This window comes from Pezoporus flaviventris, unplaced genomic scaffold, assembly GCF_033815535.1.
Source record: "Pezoporus flaviventris isolate CSIRO_AGI_PZ_B2104156 unplaced genomic scaffold, CSIRO_AGI_Pfla_v1 ptg000036l, whole genome shotgun sequence".
Classification (NCBI taxonomy): domain Eukaryota; kingdom Metazoa; phylum Chordata; class Aves; order Psittaciformes; family Psittacidae; genus Pezoporus; species Pezoporus flaviventris.
The window spans coordinates 1,341,989-1,364,002 of NW_026892584.1; the positions used below are offsets into that span (position 1 = coordinate 1,341,989).

Below are 22,014 nucleotides of genomic sequence, written 5' to 3' on the forward strand. Positions count from 1 at the left end.
TCTGGACTGGTCAGAAATAACCTAAACTGGAACCACACAAACAATGAACATCTTCTTGGTTAAAGACCTAATCCAAAAACATTCAAGTGGGACCTGTGTTTCCAGAATACTTGGGAATTCAAGTGTAATTACTATTCCAGCTAATCAGACATCTTAGTACATTTAGCCTTCCCCCCCCCCCCCCCCCCCCAGGTTTCTGGAATATTTAAATGCTATACTGCTTTGCCCACTTAAAACACTGTACAAGTACAGGTTTTAAAACTGCTTCCTCTTCTCCTTCTCTTTTAAACTTCAGCTTGATACCTCCAAAGGTTAAAGCTAAGCCTCCTGGGCTTCCATCTATGGGAATAATCCCACTATTCATAAAACAGGATAAAGATAAAAATATACGTGTAGCTACCAAGTTGATACTGGTGCTTAGGTAACTTATTAAGCTACTGTATGCTTGAATAATTGTCTACATAGAAATGCACTGAAGTTGGAAAATAAAAATACAGATTATACATTCCCATGTTTTAAAAATGAAAGCTACATAGGTGATGTTTCTGCTGAAGGGGAGAGGTGCTAGTTCTACATTGATGTCTTTAATTTTACAGCTCAACTAAAAATAGCTTTTATGTGAGTTTGGTTTGTGAGTTTGGTTTTTATTTTATACACTCCACACAATAAGATTAAAACCCATTTAAATCAGCTGCACATTTTATAAGATGGAAGATAAAGACCATTCAATATGTTGTTCCTATTTCAAATTAATTGGTGTTGGATTAACAGGGAAGAGCTGCTCTGACTCCAGATTTTAAAAATATCATGTGCTAAGATTCATTTCACATGCAGCTAAGCAGGGACATTTACAATTTACTTCACATCTCACGAGAAAGATGAAATGCAAAAGCCCATTATAAGAACAGTACAGAAATTCACAGCCCATGTAGCCTGGCAGAAAAAAAGATGTAGTACAACTGACATCCCAGTTTCCTCCCACCTCTCCCCATCAGAATATATAGAGAAGAAATGCCAGAAGTTAAAGGTCAAGTATTTATTCTGGAGACTCTGATTTTGGAGTGATGAAACAACACTGGCACAGGTAAATCCCTAGACTTGCCAAAGAAAGGTTAGCCTTGACCCATGAGCTAAAAAGAAAACCCTGCTTACTGAACAGAAGTGTTGCTTTTATGTCTACCTATACAGAACAACTAGAGCTGGTAGCTCTGCCCCCTTGCTAGAGAGCACTCAGAACAACTAGTTTCTTTTCAGCAAAGCCCTGTTTGATACTCATTTCTGCCACTGATACTCATGTTTGTCACTTCTCACAGCGAAAAAACATCCAGTCAGTTTGATACTTCTTCCCCTTATCCCTCAAACCAAGCATTTTCTGGCTCGTCTGCTGTAACTGATGATTCAGAAACCCAGAGTACTGTTATAAAACCTTCTGTAACAAAAGATCCTCTTTCGTAGGCAGACAGCAGATAATTATTCGATTCAGACTGCGAGGACTTCACATCAGCTACAACAGATTCATTGTTACGTAGCCAAAGGCTGGACAGAAATCAACAGAATACTTTCAGATAGCATTTGCTTTAAAGAATGATGCAAAACGCCTGCTGATTTCAAGCACTGCATTAAAAAAACAGTATGTAGGTTCTACGGGAGATTTCTTGCATCTAATTTGCACATAAATGCACCAGGGATCTCAGAAATACTAAGACAGTTCTTTTGTGTTCTACTGTGTGGCTTTAAAGTAGGATGCCAAGAGTGATCTGATGTAAGGACACCAAGCACACAATACCAAACTACCATCATCTGTAGAAGCAACATGTTAACTAACATAGCAGCTTAACTGGTAATCTCTATCACTGGTAGAAAACATTTGGTTGAGTATAAAAGAGAGAACAGTTACCAAAACATAATTTAAACTACCTAAATGGAGAAGATGCAGCTCAGAGCAAGGCAGGCAAGGTTCTCAAGAAAAGGTGTGAATTTCCCCTCATTCATACTTTAGCCTGGTGTTGGAAGATGACAGTGCTTGCCTTGGTTTTGGTGCTGTATCATCACAGTGATGCAGCATGCTTACAAAAATCCAGTCTGAAGATTTAGGAACAGGGTGAAGCATCACTATGAAACCTCTGTGATTCACTGCATCAGCCAGCGCTTGAGCAGAGAACTGACCTCCAATATAGCTCTTAGCAGAAAGCTCACGTGTGAAAGCCATGGTAGTTTAGACAGTTTTCATAAACTGCCAGCCCAGGAGAAAGGCAAAGCACAGATAATACTACTGAGTTCAACTAGTTAGTGTTACTAACTGTAGGTCAAGATTTATGTGTGATGGAGGCCCAAAAGTACACTTTTAAGGACAATGAAAAACGTTTGACTGTGAAGTTTTTGCAGAAATTTCAGACCACTGTCATGCAGGTTAGTAACATCGCACCAGTGCAGTGTCTTCACTGATTCAGACCAAAAATCAACAAGAATTATCAAACTTACTGAGATAAACCTATGTTTCTCTCACTAGTAAACTAAATTATCGGGGGGCAAACCTGAATTGTAGGAACATCAGTAAAATGAAAACATGTAGTGTCTAACCCTGTGCCTTTTTTGTTTGTAAATAGGTTAGATTTCTCATCTTTTTTTTTTCTTTCTGGCATTACGAAGAAAAACTTACCTCCATCTGCTTAGTGCCAGAAAAATATTTCTGCTGAATTAGAGTCTGACAGCTAATTTTAAACTTCATCCTTACTTCCCTTTTAAATTCCCATCTTTAAGATACAAAGCAAAGCAGAACAGGGATATAAAGTATCAATCTTATATTTAGTTACATCTTCTGTAGGAGAAATTTATAATGCCCATCCTGCTCAAGCACTCCAGAGCAGAATTTGAGTTGACATAAATATACTGATAGTATTTCCCTGAGGAATGCTAGCTAGCGGGCAGTAATGGGCAAATAACATATACTTACCAGGGCAGCAATGCCTTTGTTAGGGAGTGGAGTAGGGACTGAGACGCTGCTTTATATTAAGCATTTCAGCCTGCACCCCCAACATTTTTTCAGGTAACTTGGATCTAGAAGTTCATGCAGTAGGGACTGTTTTAGAGTGCATTTTTACAAAGAAAACCTTAAGCAGCTAGCAAGGTTGTCATGGCCACACACTTGTACTTTTAAACATTTATCTCAGTCTATTTAAAACCAGCCCACTTGAAACTTTACAGCATCATAAATAATGTGTATTTTCTTTCAGTTATTTTTTGTATCATTATCACTCAACGCTACCACGGAGTGTTTCTAGCACAATTTTACAATTAGACAGAATTTACAACTCCCAAAGGCACAGTCACAGCATTAGAATGATGGAATTGCCCCAGTGAAGTTAAAGCCGCTAGACCAAGCCCCTCTGTAAGGCTAGTCATTCTAATTCAATATGAAGAATATGTTTCTTCATGTATGATCTTGTCAGCACTATTACGTTAGGCAGGCAGACTTTGAAAGCACACTGCTCATATTAAAACCATTAATTACTGCAATGTGTGTGGAAAATCTGGGGAGAAGGCTCAACTAGCATGGCCTAGGGATGAAAAGCTGCAAGCAGAACTTCCACCAGCAAGATGTGTTACAAAAGCAATTTTCTGTAAACTTATCCACTGTAACTCATCTTCAACTTATATTAATTGCATGTTAGTATAAGTGCGTAACACTCTAAGAAGATGAAAGCCTACATATGTTACATCACCACCATTCTATTCTCCATAATAGTAACATCAATGAGAGGGCTTCTTAGACCTCAAGCCCCAGCACTGTATGATGTAAGTACAATTTTATCTTCTAAGTATCTGTGATAAAATACAAGAGCAAACAACAGAGATTAACTAAACCAAGTTTCAGGGAAAGTTTAAATGAAACTCATTCAGAACTCTTCCATGCTGCATCTCATAGGCTACTAAATGTTCTTGTGTGCTTTACAAATGCAATGCCACTACAATCTCACCAGCAGCTATGCAGCTGCATAAGCATAATTAAGAGATGTTAAGAGCACAGGATTCCCTCTACAATAATTCAGATGTACATATGTTTGTCATGGGATTAGTTTGGGATTTTTTTTTTATTTAAACAAAAATCAGGGAATTTACAGGAAAGTGGAAAACAGTTACAATGATTACTGGGGAATCCCCCTCCCCCTGCCTTCTATCCTATCAGAATTGTAAGTAGAATTATGACACTTAAATTCAAAGAACACATCTGAACTGTCCACAGACAGCTTCTTGATAAGAACTCCCAGATCCTCATCATCTGAAAGATGAACAGTAAGGGCACATTGAAAAGATAAGGCCCACAACAATATCTGGTAATCCATAATTCTTAGAGCAAATACATTTCTAATTGTGCCCACTGAAGACATACAAAAATCATCTTTTAATGGATAAGGGAGGAATGGAAAAAAGGCAGGCCAATACTGGTTCCAGACAATAAAAGCAAAGCAGGAAATCTAGCTCGCTCTTTCCCACTCCTTTACATACTACATCGTCATGTTTTTGCACTCAGACTGAAGTTTCATATAATAAAAAAATCTCCATTCCTTGTTATTCTAACTATATTCCACTTTGAGATTATGCACACTATTTCTGAGTACCTATAAACTTCAGTAATCTAAGTAAATTATCTGCAGATTTGCACTGCTCTGTTGCTCATACACTCAGATTTCTATTTAGTATGATTTTAACATTAATTATGTTGTGTAACCTTATTACATAAACATGTATAGACACATCAAATGTGTATACGCATACACAGAGAGATTCCCCAGCAATCCACAGGCACGGAACCTACAGCATGTTTTCATTTAGCCATAAAAACTACAATAATCACAATTCTGTCAGTAAATTTAAAATGGTGCATTTGATTGTTCCTCTACCTCTCTTTACAACTCTGGAAATATTAAGTACACCTTTATTATTTAACTTCTTATCCATCACTTGGTTAACAAATACATGTCTGTACATATTGGAAACCACAACAATGGCCCTAATGAAAGCTGCAGGAATGCAGAATTTGACAAAAGTACAATATTTGTTCCTCTCCTTCATATAGCCTGAAAGCAGATTTGAGATGAATGGTATCGGTACTGAAACAGGACAAGTCACTTCATGGTTTAAACTTCAGTTTGAAACTATTTTGAAAATATACTTTAAGAGTTCCTAAATTAAGAGAGAATTTAACTGGAAGCTTTACCAGCACCCATACCTACATTAGAAAATGCCACCAACTACAGCCAGTGTTACACATTTTATTTCTCCAAGCAGGAGAAACAAACAGAAAACAGTTCTTTGAAAGGGCATATTCCCCTTTCCTAAGGAAAACAAAACAAAGACCCAGCTGCAGCTAAGTTGCCCTTTTTCCTATTTGGTCACATTATGAACATTTTAAGCATACGGTCTCATGTATAAATGTAGTTCCACTGAGCACAAGGAAGTTAGCTCAAGTATTACACTGTTTCATCAGTAGGACAACACAAAACTACACAGTTGCTGCCTCATATTTGTAAATCTAACCCATTTTAATCTGAGTAGAAAATTCATTTTTAGTTTTAACATTAAAAGTGGTATTTGAAAATCTATACTTCCAGGAGAGATGACAGCTGAAGGAAGCTGGACATAGAAAATACTAGATCAAACAACTAGGCAACAATCGTCAAGTTAGCTTTCTAGTCCAAACACATGACTTGTGAAGTATTGTTTTTTAAATATATTTAATTTTTACATTAAATGATAAGGAAGTATCAGGCTGTCTCTAAATAAGTTTGTTGTGCTGTGGTCATGGGTTAACACTTCAAAGAGTGTACAGCCATTTCTCCTCCCAGTTACATACTGGTTAGTTCTTATTCTCTGATTCATGCACTAATACAAACCATGGGGAACTGGATAGGGCAAGCTGCCTTCATTAGAAAGTCTTAAGTTTCATACGGTCATTTTACAGGAATCAAACGAGGTAAGACAGCTGACCCTTCACCGTACTACTAATCTTTTCAAATTAGTTGATCCAGAGGAACATTTTTAATTGATAAAGCCTACACGATTTAGATATATTCCTAAGTTCCATAACTGTTTTGCTGAAACACAGAGCAAGTGTGAAAGCAGGAGTAAAATCGACAAGCTTCCTCCGCATACCACCAATTCTAGCTCTCTTCCTTTTGGAGAAAGTCAAAGAATTTAAAGTTCTTAAACCCTTTTTCAGTCTACAGAACAAGTTACAGGATCTACTAACAGTTCAGCAATGTGTGCTCACTGGAACCTGTGAAAATGAAGATTAGTATAGGGAGCCTGTCACATGGCTTAGTACAATCTGCTTCTCAGGGAACAGACCCAGATGAAATGTTTATACTTCAGGTCAGAAGTCAGATATACTAAAGAGTTTGTTTCAAGATGCAGTAAGACTCCACTTTCTAGTACTGAAAACTGTCCACAAAATAAATTTAAAAACCCCATCCTTCTACTCATAATTCCTATCCTTAAAAATTAAAAATTTCTGATGCCACAGTTCAAATGAACTCTGGAAATGCTCCCATGCTTCTATGCTATGAATACCGGTCATTACCAAACTAGTTAAACCCCAATACCATCCAAATTCAAATCACTGTAACACATTCTTGTGTAGTTAACTGCATGTATACAATGTGCCATGAAAAAATGTGAACGGTGCCTGTACAACTATACAACTATGCATATTAATTTCTTCTAACTTTTCTATTATTTCATGTAAGAAAGGAAAAATGTCCAATTTAATACAGTATTAGGTATACAACACTTCACTGCAGAAGTCCAAAACTGCTACTGGATGTAGACTGCCTGAAACATGGAAGCCATCAGTGAGAAAAAGCATACCCTAATAAGGGATAAAAACAATGCACACTCTTAAGTGAAGAATGTTTGTACCAACAGGACACAGGAATGCCACAACGAATGGCTTGCCTTCAGAGTTTCTAGCTAAGAGAAGCCACTGTACTTCCTCCACAGCAGTGACTCAAAGCCTTTTCATAGTCTGCAGAAAGATTTCTGCAGCGAATAAAGTCAAGCATTGTTTTACGTAGTAGTACTAGTAGATAAGGCTTAACAGACAGTGTTCTCTCAGCCATCAGGCTTCTCAAAATCTGGATAAAGAGCATCAGGTAACTCAACCAGCTGACAAGCTGGAAGAGATGTAGAAATGGATGAGAAATTACCATTGGAGTTCCCTAACCCATGCAGATGAAGATAACCAAACTGTAGTCAATACATGGTACATAAGAAAGCCTTGTATTTTACTTCTGATTCTTTCAGGTTCAGACATGAGAAAGAAGCTAAAGTTTGTGCCTGACCTAACACACACATTCCCCCCTCAAAGCACCAATAGAAGGATCAGCAAATGACTTCAACAAAAGAAAGCACACAATAAGGAAAGTTTCCACTGTCCTTGTTACATTTGAAAGCAAGACTTCAAAAGTGTGGTGAACAAGTTATGTATAACTAACACTTCAAATAGGGATGTTTCTGTCACCCCACATGGAAAGAATACAACAGAACAGGAAGTAGTTCATGTTTATTCACGTGAAAAAACAGTAATACACTATAGAAAGGATCTCTTCATGAGGCATCACTTCCACTTAAAAAAAAAATCAGAATTCCTGACACTTTCCCATGATATTTTTAATGAATACAAAAAGCAGAATCACAAAGAAACCCACTAGTGTTGTACCACACATCTTCCGAAACTGTGTCAGTTATGTGGATAGCTTTCTGATATTAAACAACTTGTAGAACCATGGCCACTATGCAAGATGTGCATGCCTGTATTTACATATTGAGTAGAAAAGACAGGAAAGAAGTTGCATTCACTTTCTAGTGCAAGTCTACAATAATCACACAGACAGAATGACATTTATTAACAGGAATGGAACAGGTCCACACATGTGTAAGAAAAGATCATAAATAATACAGCTGTAAAAAAGATTAAAAATCTCAGACTGAGGTAGTTAAGAGTGTGCAGTATAGATGTTCATACAGAGCACCTGTACAGCCATTTTTCAGAAGCTGAAATTTACTCTATGTGACTCATGTGACTAGTGGGGTGGGCATGGATTATAATGGGCATGCCTTCTATTAAGAAACTAAGAAAGATCAGCCAGAGATACATACAATATTCTCAATTGAAAGTACTACTAAACAGAATACCAGCCAAGAAGTCTACTCTACTTTGACTTCTGATCACTCCAACTTCATCCTGACAGAAGTCAGTTCCCATTTTTCCCCCAAGCAGAATTCTGGTGGTTCATATAACAATTTCTTTCTGAACTCAGAACCGCATTAAAGTAAAACAGGGGAAGAAAATGCTTTGAAGAAACACAAACATTTTAAAACAAAAACAATCATTTTTCTAAACAGTTTTATTTACATTTTTCATATACATGTTAAATGATACATTCTGACTAGTATCCACACCAGTGTGAATTACATGAATTAAAGATACTGATGTATTGCATATGATGAAATGCAAAACGATCAACCCTAAGCTTTGGTCCCACTATTTGATTGCTCATACAGCATCTGGTTTGTTATCAAGACATCTAAAATCAAGTGTTCATATCAAACAGAAGTGAACAAGTATATCAAAAAAGTTTATCTAGTTTCATTTCATTAGAACAAGCAATAATACAGAAGTCTTACTTGCAAAATTTGCAAGACAAATATTAAGACATATTACCAGCCAAACACTTTACACACGTTACTAGCTTTGTATTTATTGTTTCTAGACTTAGGTTTTCACAGCTGTCTTGTGCTAATGATTTTTAAATTTTTAATTATGGCAACCTTTCAACCCCTACTAACAACAGTGCAAAGTGACCAGGCTATAAAGTAATATACTCAACAACAAAAAAGGTAAAAAGGTGTGGTGTGAACTGGTCTGAAACACTCACAACAATTACAGAGTTTAATTAATGTGCTTAAAGAGGATTTTCAACCTGGTGATTTCTCAAAGGAAACTAGCAGAGAAAGAGGTGACAACTTCAAATACTTGCTTCAGAACTACTAAAGTATTCACAACACTGGTAAAGTAAAAGTTTTTATGTGCATGAAAGGCATTAGCAAGTCTTTCTGTACCTAAAAGACAGTTCAAACAGTTGAAGAGACAAAGGAAATAGACAGCTGGGCCTATGGGATCATAGGGTGTTACATCAGAATTTATTTTTACATTTCTGTGGCACCTTTTCATCAGATGCCAAAAGCACTTTAATCGCTAAAGCGAGCCTCACAACAACCCTGTGAGGTAGGTAGTATCTGTTTTAATAATGCAAAACAGGTTAAATAACTTACCCAAGAAGACACAGCAAATCAGCAGAGCAGGCTAGAATCCAGATCATGTGATCATGAATTTAACATTACAGCACACGTGGGACTGAGACTTACAGGCTCCTTTTTAAAACCGTGAAAGAGGGACTGCCATGTGAATTGATTCAAGTTTTCTGGAAGTAGACTTTTATGGGAAAGGTATCAAGAGAAAAACATGCTTTAAGCAACTAGAGAAAACAAGACCCTAAGAAGAGTGGTATTACTGTACCACTTGCTACATTTGAGTAGATGTAGAATAGCAATTCGACTATTTTACTTGCTAAAATATGTATAAAAAAATAGACTACTCTGTCAAAATCACTAAATGAAACTCTATTCTCACATCTTAAGCATTCATAGGCTATGACTCAAAACCATGGTAGCTGGAAGGTGTTTCATTTAATTCTATTATTTTTATGTCCTGCAACAGCTTCTCTGAATGTCAAAGGAAATAAGAACCCATGTGAGATCCAAAATTTTTTGATCATTCAAACTTTAATAGTAGAGTTCCCATTAACAAACTGTCAAAGCATGCTCTCTTCCCAGTTAATCTCTGTTCTATTAACTACTAAACCAGTCACAATAGAGAGACCAAAATGTATAAATCAGTGCTTGGCACATAAAATAGAAAACATGAAGTATTCAGTTACTTCAGCCCAGTCTCTGTATCAACAGCAGTAAATTAGATGACACACTAAGTGCTAAGCACTGCTTTACACTATATTCCACTAGGCAACAGTCACACACAAAAAGGAGAACAGTCAGTGGCTGAACAAACACTGTCATAAACCCAAGATGTAATCACAGCAGCAAAGCCTGCACTTAAGAGCTTTACATTACAAAATGAACTGGCATAGGCAGGGAAACAGTTTTTGTGCATATAGATTATAAGCAATGATTTATCCTTGAAGACTGGAAATGATTAAAAAGAACACATTCCTCAAGTGAGGCAAAGGGAAATTTAAGAATTCTAACCATCTATGAAGAATAAGGCTGATAAAGGGCTAATTACTTTTCTGTAAGACCATGATTCTATGATCATAATCCTCACCCTAGCTCATCTTCCACTCATAGACCAGCACTATGTGATGATATTCAGCTCAGATTTGTCATTTGCAGAACAAAATTCTCCAGTGAAAGACAATCTGCCAGAAACAATCCCCACTTCCCTCTACCTTTTTGTCTTTCTGTGATGCAAAGACGAAATGTTGTCATGTTAAAGAGGAAAGTGATATGTTTGTTTTGAGATCAGGAAAAACACAGCTTACAGATGACTGAAGATTTAGCAATTTGCAGACTTAAATGCTGAGGCAGTGAAAGTGAACAAAAAACGATGCTCAACAAATATTTACTACAGGTATACTTTCCCAGCTCAAGGGTGGGAAGATTGATACTTCTGAAATATCAAAGAGAAACTTTCTAGCAGGACAACACTACTAAGATTTCCAAGGAAAAAGCTTTTGGAAAATACCTTCCCTGTATGTCTTGTACATCTTAAGGATGCAGTAAAAGAAGCCTCAGAACAATTCCTCTACCTCAGGTAGCCTTCAAAAAATAATTGAGGCCTTAATTTACACTCAACCACACAGTTAAAAGAATATTTGATAAAACATTTCATTCTGAACTCACCCTCAGACAGGACTGTACACGATATGCAACTCAAAACAAAAGTGACAACAGTGCCCAATTCTGTGAATATGTATTATTTTAGAGAAGAATTTTGAAATAGAATATATATTATTTTAGAGAAGAATTTTGAAATAGGACATTATTTCAGCTTATAGGTATAAATGGTTGCATACCCTAAAAAAAAGGCAGAGATAAGCATGTTGCTTTTTTAGTTAAATTGGTCAATATGTGAGTTTTGAGAAAAGTTACTGGAACCAGGAAAGAAAACTTGAAAAGTTTTAACTGGGATTTAAACAAATTGCCTGTTAAGATAAAAGATAAATGTCTAGAAGTAACCTCACACTTCTTTCAAGTATAACCATTTTTGAGTGGAACCTCTACCAGAACTCTACAGCTTGCATTTTCCATTTTTTTTCAATAAAAGAATCATATATGCCATTTCTCTTATATCTGAAGTGTAGTTATAGGCAGGCACACACACACACACGCACACACACGCACGCACACACACACACGAATTAATCACCTTCATGCCAATTATTTCCTTCTCAAATTTACCTTGTGTTACCTGTTACCATACCTGCTGGGTAGACGCTCATCTTTCTTCCTCAAAGAAGCACTTTAAAAAATTCTACCCTAGACTGTTTTAAGTTTTATCACTGTTGATGTTTTTAAATACTATTAGATTATAAGTTAGTTAAGAGGTATTGATTAAGGGAGGTAATGTCTGTTAATTCATCTCTGAACGTGGTTCAAGACAAGAATCCTCAGACAAGCAGCTGTAAACAGGTAATAGTACTTTCTGCTGAAAGATCTACAATATAGTACACGCTTTCTGAGGTGGTCTTATTCAACTCTTAAATTTGAGGCATGGGAAACAGAAATCTTTCCAGTACGCACAGAAACCAGACAACTTAATGTAATTATCAAACTAGACTAGATTCTGAAGACTAGGTGCTGTAGGAAACATTGTAGGGTACAAAAAGCTAGTGGATTTGGCTGCAGGGTCCCAAAGGGAATGCTACACCTTCATGTGTTAGTTCATTTACAATCTCTCAAATATGTCCAATAACCAACATCACAACTACTACTACAAACTACTGGAAACAAAATAGTTAAAATTCTATATTTAATTAGGTAATATTAAATTTAGGTTGCATTATTTTGCATTATAACATCTCACTATAAATTACAATATAAAAATGTCTGCTAGATTCCTATGATCCCAATTTTATTTAATAATCTCAAAAATTTACTAGCAGAACACATTTGGATACATAATGTAAAATAAGACATAACTCTACACTCAGATTGCTGCTTAGCATTTGCACATAAAATGGAAAAAAATTTAGCTATCTCATTTCTCATCTACAGAACACATGTCCCCACCCTGTAGTTTAGAATGTAGGAGATGTCACTTAAAAATGTGCAGCTAGAAGATGCCCACAAAAAAGCATGTGTATTACCATCAATTACAGGAAAAAAAACAACCCAAACCCAAAACAACCCCAAACTCAGATCATCCAGTGCATTTCAAGGCATATCATTAAAGACTGTTTAAATAATCAATGCACTGGTGGGAAGTTTTAAATGATTATGGAAACAATCATAATTTTCTTGGGATTTTCAGAAGCTAAGGAGTTGTGCCAATGCATTTTCCCCACATTTTCATTCCAGAAACCAGTTTCCATCCCACACCCTCCCTGAAATCACTATTCACAGAAACACTCAATTCCCTAAGAAATAAAAAAAAAAAATAAAATCCATTCACAGAAAGTCATTCAAGTAAGTTTGCATGTATAAATAAAAATAAAAACAACTCCTCTAAATAAATGACACAGGAGGCAATAAATTGACACGACAAGTAAATAAAAGGCTAAAGCACTCCAATACCATTGAAACGGTTTTAATGTTGTTGCAATTCCATAATGCAACAATCATCGACTCATAAAAGACCCAGTACTTTAGAATTCATTTTAATCACTCCTTTGTACCTATTTTACAAAATAAAGGCAAGGCATATTTAAAATCCCCTTTTCCCTAGGTATTATGTGCCTATCTTACTTATGTTTATAGAAGTGTAAACTTAAAACTCCTATTAAATGTTATATAAGAAAAAATATAAAAATATTAACCTCTGCTTCAATGTACAGTTTCCAGAATCTGCCAGAACTGGGGAACTGGGCAACAAGGCGTTCATAGGTCTTCCGTGCTTTGTCTATAGCTTGGTTCTAAAAATTGAAAATCAAAACAGCATTTACAATATTATGATTTATGTAAATGAATATGCTGATTTTACTCCAGTACCAAATAGTGTGAGTGGACCATAGATAAGGAAATGTAATCCTATGTCACTAAACCTGTGCCTCTCGAATGAGAATGCTCCAAGCGTCAAGGTCATATGGATTTTCTTCTAGTTTCTTTTCAGCTTTCTTCACTTTTTCTGGGACATATTCAGCAGCCTGGAAAAATTTAAAAACAAGACATAAGAGATCACAAGTAGTGTTCAAAAAGTTCTGTCCCAGCTACAAAGTCAAGTTAATGACAACATTCTGACAACATAACATTTCAGGTATCAATTTTTATGCTGGAGTTACTGATTGCAACTTTATCTGGAAAACAAGTTGTCCCAGTAAGGTAATGCACTCTTACCACAAGTTCTAAGTATTTGGTGATCTGGCAAAAAAGCTAGACTAAACTGACTAAATGTTTCTAAAACACTCAAGCACATTTGAGTTTGCCAGAGAATTTATTGCACTGAAAATGTTAAATACAGTTTTTACTGACCTGAAACTTTTAAGATGCAAAAAGTAAATTCAGAACAACTTGTCTATTGCAGACCTTAGCCAAAAAAATCCAGGTTACTGCACAAGTAATTCTGTATATGCAGGACAGTATTTTGTATCACAAGTTACAGATTTAACAAGAAAACCAGGAGATGACAGTTTTTGCAGCAACGTGTATGTCATCCAAGCACAATTTCTCTGTTACCTTTCTCATCTGTCCATTAGTGTACAGCTGTCCTCCAGTAGTTTTGGCACTAAACCACTTTTTTTTTTTAATTCACTCATATCAGAGTTCTAAAAGCTTTTTTTTGATACTAAAAGTTTTACCCAATTGAGTGTTAACTTGTTAACACAGTTACACTATAATAGTGTAGATATAAGTATTCTTTTAAAGGCTTGTGAAAATCTCTTACTTCGTAATTCTTCTCATCTACTTTGCGCTAACAATGTTGAATCTAGAAAAAATCTGAAGATCACAATCTGATGATTACGTACAAATAAGACTTAAAATACATGCTTGTTACAAGTCTAAATGATACTGTGTTTTATGAAGCACGAAATAGTTCTGACCTGGACTCCAAACAGCTTATTTAATAACTTTCCAAACTTGACTCATTTTCAGATGTTAGGAGTCCCAAATCACACGATCAAGTAAACTCTTGCTTTCTTGAGAGGTAACAATAATAACCTGTAAATTATTACTACAAGACCATTCTTGTGAAATTTTACAAGTTAGCTTTATAATTACTGTCAGAATATATGATTCTGTACTGTATAACACAGTGTGATTTATTTACTACACAGAAAATCCTAAAACACTCCTGTCAAATGCTAAAAGATCATTTCAAGTTAATTCTTAATATTTGATCTAGGTTAATACACAGCTCTAAAAATGAAAGACAGTAAACACAGCAGAGAGAACTGATACTCATATCAAAGGTGCCATCATAAACAAAGGGAAAAAGAAGGCAACTAGACACTACAGAGCTCTGGCTTCTAGTAAAATTAACAAGCACCACTATTGCACATCACTCTTGAATGAAAGCAGACATTCCAAGAATACAAACGCAAGGTATTAATAATAGATGTTACTAAAGACCATTTACAGTGGCATTATACAAAGATAGGCTGCCAGTGAAGTATAGTATAAAACAGTGACTAAAAAAAGAAAAGCTGAGGCTGGTAAATCTAACTAAAAAGCAAGCTTGAGTTACTTAAGAACATCCACTTTATTTTCCTGAGTGCCCTGGCTTCTTTGCTTTTGTCAACCTCTGCAAATGCACTACTGTACAACAGCTGCTTATGTTATACACTGAAATTCAACTTGATAACTTAAAAAGGCTACCCTATTTTTTCAGCACTACCAGTTTTTGTGTCAGCTCTACTAGCAGGATATAATTCAAGACATAACCCTTAAGATTTTAAGACTAAGTAAATTAGATTTACTTATAAAACAAAAATTATCAAAAACATTGCAAAACTGCTAAACTGACAGATAATAGCAGCCATGCATGAAAGATAGAAGGCAAAAAGAAAAATAAGGAGGATGAGCTTTATAGGAGTTTAAAGACCATTATTCGTAACTGCTCACTGCAAACCAGTGTAGCTTGGAAGGCCTGTAGCAAGTCCCACAACAAGCTAAATTACAAAATTAACTGGATTTTAAAAAATCAAATTTAAAATTCATAGCTCAAAGTTGTCAGCTCAAAAATAGTAAATTTATTAATTTCCATATACTTTTACATCCTTAAGTCCATCAAAATTTTGGCTCTCTAATACAACATTATAGTTCAGCTGATACAGGCTTAAGATGAAAAACACAATATGAAATGAACTAGTGATCTTATTTATTCCAAAATGGCATGCATAAACATATTTCATCTTCCAGAAGACAGCACTGAAGCTTAAATTTCCAAAGTTTAAACTCTATTTATGTAAGTTATCTACCTCTACAGATGATCCAAAGTTGAAAAGTTTATTCAACAAAGGTCTAATTCTAATTCACCCACATCAGTGGTAAGCACTGCTTCCCATTATATACCATCTCAGTGAAACCTGCTTGTCTCAAATATTCAAACATATATTATTCTGCATTCAATTAGATAGAAATGCCTATCAGGAGTACTATGAATGTCAGCTACAATTAAAAAATAACAAAATAAACCACAAACAAAACCACAACAACCCCACACTACAAAAACAACTGAAGCATTTGCAGCACAGGGTCCTGCACTGCAAGTAACAGCTTTCTAACAGGAAAAAGCAGAATGGGCCACTGAAGCACATTTCACCTATTTCTGCAGTAGTTCAGCTTTATTATCTTAAACCTCTCCATGTGACACAAAATAACTCATCTGACACTGTAGTGAAACAGTTAAGGCTTCCAGGAGTTTAATTTCACCTATGCAGATATTGGGCAATAAACTCAGAAAAGGCTGAAACAAATTAAGCTGGTAAAAAAATAGATGCTGATAAGATGCACACTCATAACATTCCTACATATTTTTTTTATGTTTGATACAGGACTCCTAAACTATAAAGCCTAATAAAATGTTCATTCTTTTATTAGAAAAACAAACAAACAAAAAACCTAAAAGGCTAAATGCCTTCCTAAATAAACAGATATTCACTTAGTGGCAGCAGATAAAATCCTCCATGCAGTTAGATGAAACATAAAACTATTGGAATTCTACAGATATCATTGGGGTTTTAAACTAGACTACTTGAAATGACTTGTACCCTATGTCACACTCAACTTCTTAAGGGCAGTGAGCACTCCCTCTCCTGCCTCTATTGTTCTCCAAGACAAATAAAAGCCATCCACATTTCCTAGAGGCAAATCAGTATCCTGGTTCTACTAGAGCAAAAATAAGGCCTCCTTACCTTGCACCTTCACACGTAATTACTCCTAATATATTAGGATTTCCAGCCTGGACTGTTCTGCCAGAACTAAGGCATTTGGGCAAAAATGCATTCAGTTATACACCAAAACTGCGCAGACTCGCATCTACCACAAGCATACAATGAAAGGGAGCAAGAACCTTGACTTCTAACCTAGCTCATTTATAGCCAGAAAGATGTTTGATCCCAGTTTTGAAAACTTTACAGTTCAAGGGGTATGCAGCTTTTGATTATGCATTTGTCATTATAATACACGCACAACAGCCAATATCCAAAAGTGTGAGTACTTAATTCTTGGGTGTTCACTGCCATGATCTTTCCCCTAGATGAGCATTTTTACTCCCTTCCTCTGGTTAAAAGAGGCACTTAATTTAATCTCATCCTATAATAAGTCAGTTCATGGAGTTAAATCAACAGAAAAATAACACTATTACAAAAATGATTAGTTTTATAACGGTTCAAGTCCTCGATTTCAGGATCAGATGTGATGCAGAATAAAAGATGCAAAACCATACAGGACTTCAGCAGTCCCAACTTCGCTCAGCTTAAACTATCATACAGCTGCACATAATCAGATAGATACTGGCTTTTAGCATTTCTTTACTGCCTAAAATAAAAAAAAGCAAACAAAACTGCAAAGAACTGTTGCATAGAAACTGGAAAAATACTTCTTTCCCCTCTGTTATTGATAACTGTGTTCAGTGTATCTCACACATAATTGGGCTTCTATCCCACAAACAACCCTCTGAAGGTCATGGCATTTTAGCATTTAAGGTTCCATGTCCACAAGGATCTCTGTTACTACAATCTAGCCTGATTCACAGCTTCCCTTTTATTATTTATACACAGATAAAGAGCAATGGAATTTTAGTTTCACGGATACTAAAAGTGTAAAATCATCTTTATGACTATAGTTTCCAAAATCTGAAAAGACCTAAATCCAAACTATCCAACAAGCAGTCTAGGAGCTTCTTTCTGCAAAATACCTCAACTGCACAAAATCCAAATATGAATTCATAAGAACATCTGAGGGAACAAGAATAGAAGAAACAAAGTTGACTTTTAGTATGCAGCAGAAGTATTTACCAATGAGCTTCAAGGAAAAATTCTTGGTTTATACCTTACTCCTAAAATCAACAGTTAACAGTTTCCCCCTTGTGATTCCAAATTGTGTAAGAAAATACCTAGTCAAGCACCTTTTTCAACTATCTGCACCAGCTAATGCATCCAATTGCTTAAAGCAGCCTCCTATTTCCAAAGGAATCTTCCACAGTGAAAATGAGAAGTATTAAACAGCTGCTCCACCTGTGAAGCGGCCAGTTTAAAATGGTTTAAAAACTACCATTAGTTAGGAAATGAGAACTTCTACAAACAAGACATACAGGCCATTGTACACAAAAAAGACAGGAATTTTAATGGATAATTCAGTCAAATCACTTCAACATCCAAAAGGAGATTTATGTCCATTAAGACTGAAGCTACGTTTTGGAAGTATTGCCTGAATGTTGCAGTTTAGCGTAGCCTGGACTGTAGCAGGTCCAATGAATACAATTTCAAATATATTAACACACAATTTAACAAGCATTGTTAGTGGTCCAGGGAGGTTAGTTTACAGGTGTGTCTCACTTAAGTTTTCTTCCTTAAAGTTTAGTTATAGCTGTATAAAGAGCAAGTTTTAAAACCCCTCCTTCAGTAAAACATTCCTTCACTAGACTATAGTTACACCCTATCAACACTCAGTTTCTTGAATGAGTTTTTAACGCCTTGCCACCTTCTACTTTACCAGCAACTCAATTCAACTGTGAACACAATCTTGAAAAAAATTTTGTTGTCACTATTAACAGACATAACCCAGCATATTCATTTTAAATATATTTTAAAGGATACTTTTGTTAAGTACTGGCCTGCCCTAACATAATCTGGGCTGTTTTATCAAACTGAAAGAAGTTTTAGATTAGTAATAATTACCATTCTTTCCCCATGAGACTATTTCCCAAACATTGGCATCTAGACAGACATTTTCTACTTTAACAACTTCTTGGTATACCTGGAATTTACTGACTCTGGAAATGCGGCTAAAATATAGAAATTACTTAAAGTTGTATAAATATTGGAAAAAAAACACTGGATTACCAACTCACAAGTCTTCCTCCACCAATCCATGTTTTCAATCTGCTTACATCCTGTTCCTACTGTGAGTTTAAACAGTGACAGTAAACCCAGTTTTACTATATATCATACATAAAGCAATATAACCTGAGAAACATCTTGGGAAGAGTTTCTTTCAGATGGCTCCTCCTGAGATGTTAAACCCACACAATCCTACAAGAATAAACTTCTGCTTTCAGTACTGCACTCAATGACATCTATTTTTAAAATGTTAAGCTAAAGTTAGCTACAGTAACATTTACTATTGCATTTAGAAATCAGAAACTTACATGATACACTATGACAGAGAGACACAAGGCATGAATGAAAGCAAAGACAAAAGTACTCTCAAGAAACTGGAACAGGCTGCCACAGAGGTCTTTTCTGTAGTCACAGAGACAATACAGACATTTCTTTTTTCCACAGCTCAGTCTTGGATCATGTAAAGTTACATGCATGCCAGACTGGGGAACGTATCATAGAAAACGGTTATAGGAAGCGTGAAATGCATGTTATAGCCTTAAAAGATGAGAAAACAACTAATGCAGGGGGCAAAGGAAATATTCTTCAGGTAAAATTGATGCCTGGCAAGTATATACTTATTAAGCAGGTAAGAACAGTGGTCCTGCCAAGGTAGAAAGAGGCAAAGAGCACAACACATTTAGGTCTTGTTAGAGGACACATGAAACACGATTGAAACGAAACTAGACATGTACATCGAGGTCCTGAAAAAATGCGGACATACATTGTTATATTGTTTGTAACCTCAACACATGAAGAAATTGGGAAAAGCTTGTCAGGAAATTTTCTGGCAACCAGTGGAAGATAGAGCCTTTCAGGCTACAAACGAGGGTTTCTATGATATAGACAGGGCTAAGCATCTGGCATTTTAAAACCCACCTTTGGAAATTCTGGTTTGTTAAAACATCATGCAGACTACCAGTAGTCCGGCAGGGCCATATGAGTATTCAAGTCCTGACATCATTCAATTGGTTCTGCAGAAATTAACGTGGGTCCAGCATAGTTGACACACTGCAAGAATTTTAAAATATACTGCAATAGTGGTGGCTTCACACCACTTTTCTGTGGCTTCATCACATTTCTTTGGCCCCCAGCCCCCTCTCTGTTCTACCATAACGATGCAAGGAGGGGACAACCTACATAGGTTAGGCTCCTGAGCTACACAGTAAAGCAGCCTAAAAATGTCTGGAGCCAAGCTCAGCCTAAAGGCAGTAAAGCCACATTTCAGTTGTATTATACCTGGTCAGCCAACTAAAGACCAGCTGCACCTTTAACCTTACAATACCTTTACTCTCCCACCCTCCCTACATCCAACATTCCATTCTGTTCTTCCTTCCCACACTACCAGCACTTCATGCTTGATGCACCCAGTATGGCAATCTGTTACACAGCTGCTTTTAAAAGTTCCCTCCAAAACCCTATGAGCTGGGAAGCATGATGTAGACACCCCTGTGTACCAGTGAGTCAGAGCTAACAATTCCGATTTGTCAGATATTTAACATTGTGCACTCTCATGTGTACATCTTAAGAACATAGATGCAAATTAACTAAACAGTCACACCTTTCTACTGATCTGTGTGACTGTCAGTGAAAATGGCACCCAAAACCTCAGAAATTGGTCATGGAAGTACCAGATAAAACCCAAACCAGGAAAGCCAGATGCAACCTAACCTCTGCTTAGCTTCAACTTCCCACAGAAAGAAGCATCTGTAACTGTAAGAATACTGAGCACACAAAGTTAGAGAGACCTTCACACAGCACTACATTACAATATATAGCAGCCGCAACGGTGGGAAGGAAGCAGGGCACAACTGTCCCAGTCATAATTCTCTATTGTTCCTTCTGTCACTGAGACACAGTGAATTTAGGTGCATCATGCTCTGTAAGAACATAGTTGAACTGGCATCAACGCTTACTTAAGGTGCGCCTCCCTCTCTACACAACTGGACGTGTGGTAGCCTAGGGTGCAGAAAACTTCATAGTTAAAAACACTGACAGCAACTGTGGTCTACCTCAACATTAGGAATAAGAAGCAGAATCCTGCCAGGGTAAGAAAAGAAACTGTGGAAGACAAGTTACTGAAACTGAAGGAAATGATGGAAGTGGATAACTGAGCATAACAAAATTAGAAACTTCTAGGACACCAGAATCCAGAGGCCTTCATAAAGAAGACGGAGTAGTAAGAAAAATTATTTAATCCAACTAAAGAGTTGCTTGGGGTTTTTTTGCTTGTTTCACGGTTTGTTTGTTGCTTTGTTGGGATTTTTTTTTGTTTTTTGGGGGGTGGGGTTTTCTATATTTTGTTTGGGGTGGTGGTGTTTGGTTGTTTTTTGTTAAGTGGACTCAACGTGAAAACAGTAATTACAATGGTAAAAAGAATGAACCTTAATATAGGCAAAAAAAATCCCGACCAAATCCACGCCATTTGTTAACCTATGTTTACACAGGTTGCAAATAATGATTTGCAGTTTCTGAATGCTAAAACCCTCTGTGATATGGCATTGTGGTGTTAAAGCTGTTACTTTACAGAACAGCTTTTACTTCTGTATATGGAAATTCAACATTTTGCATATTAAAGTCTCCTTTGCAAAAGAAAAGGAATCAGCATAGGTTTTAAGGTAAATAGCAATGTATTACAATCATGTAATGAAGTATCAGTGTATTTTTTCAAAATATATCAGAGTGGGTAGCTTAAAGATGAAACATACTACACATCAGAATTATTAACATTTTACTGTAGCATATTCTTACTTCATTGATACTATCTCCCTTGTGATGAGGATAAACCATTCTGAAGAACCCCTTAGTTAAACATACTACGGATATACTTAGTAACCTGACCAGCTTTAAATATACAAGCTTTTAATTCATAGGATATTTTCCTAATGAGCCAGGAACTAGGTATTTTACATATTTAGCACTTCCCTACTCCCCTTCCCCAAATCGGTGACCTTACAGAGTTTACACACCACCTTTTTTAAGTACAGCCCCAGGCACACAGAAACATAACCTGTTTTGTAAAAAGACTAACATTCTACAAAGAAAAGCTTAAGGGAGCGCTAAATCATCAGCATAATTTAAAGCTTCTTTGTAGGCCATCCTGGCCACTAAAGAAGGCCACAGTGTTATCAATCACTTTACCCTCAAGTCAGGAGCTTCCATCCACACTCCTCCAACTAAT

General features: G+C 36.3%; 1 protein-coding gene across 4 annotated transcripts in view; it reads right to left on the reverse strand.

Annotated features, from left to right (window-relative positions):
* CSTF3 (cleavage stimulation factor subunit 3) overlaps window positions 1-22,014 on the reverse strand; it is a 49,784-nt gene that overhangs the window by 26,606 nt on the left and 1,164 nt on the right. For 2 of the 4 annotated variants that reach the window (XM_061462816.1, XM_061462819.1), the window contains exons 2-4: window positions 20,913-20,991; window positions 13,338-13,439; window positions 13,113-13,208 (exon numbers count right to left, since the gene is read on the reverse strand). In XM_061462816.1, coding sequence (XP_061318800.1) covers window positions 13,113-13,208; window positions 13,338-13,439; window positions 20,913-20,951 — 237 coding nt within the window. In that variant the 5' untranslated portion in view covers window positions 20,952-20,991. Of the gene's footprint in view, window positions 1-13,112; window positions 13,440-20,912; window positions 20,992-22,014 lie in introns of all 4 variants that reach the window. The other 2 variants (XM_061462817.1, XM_061462818.1) reach the window with 2 other exon arrangements.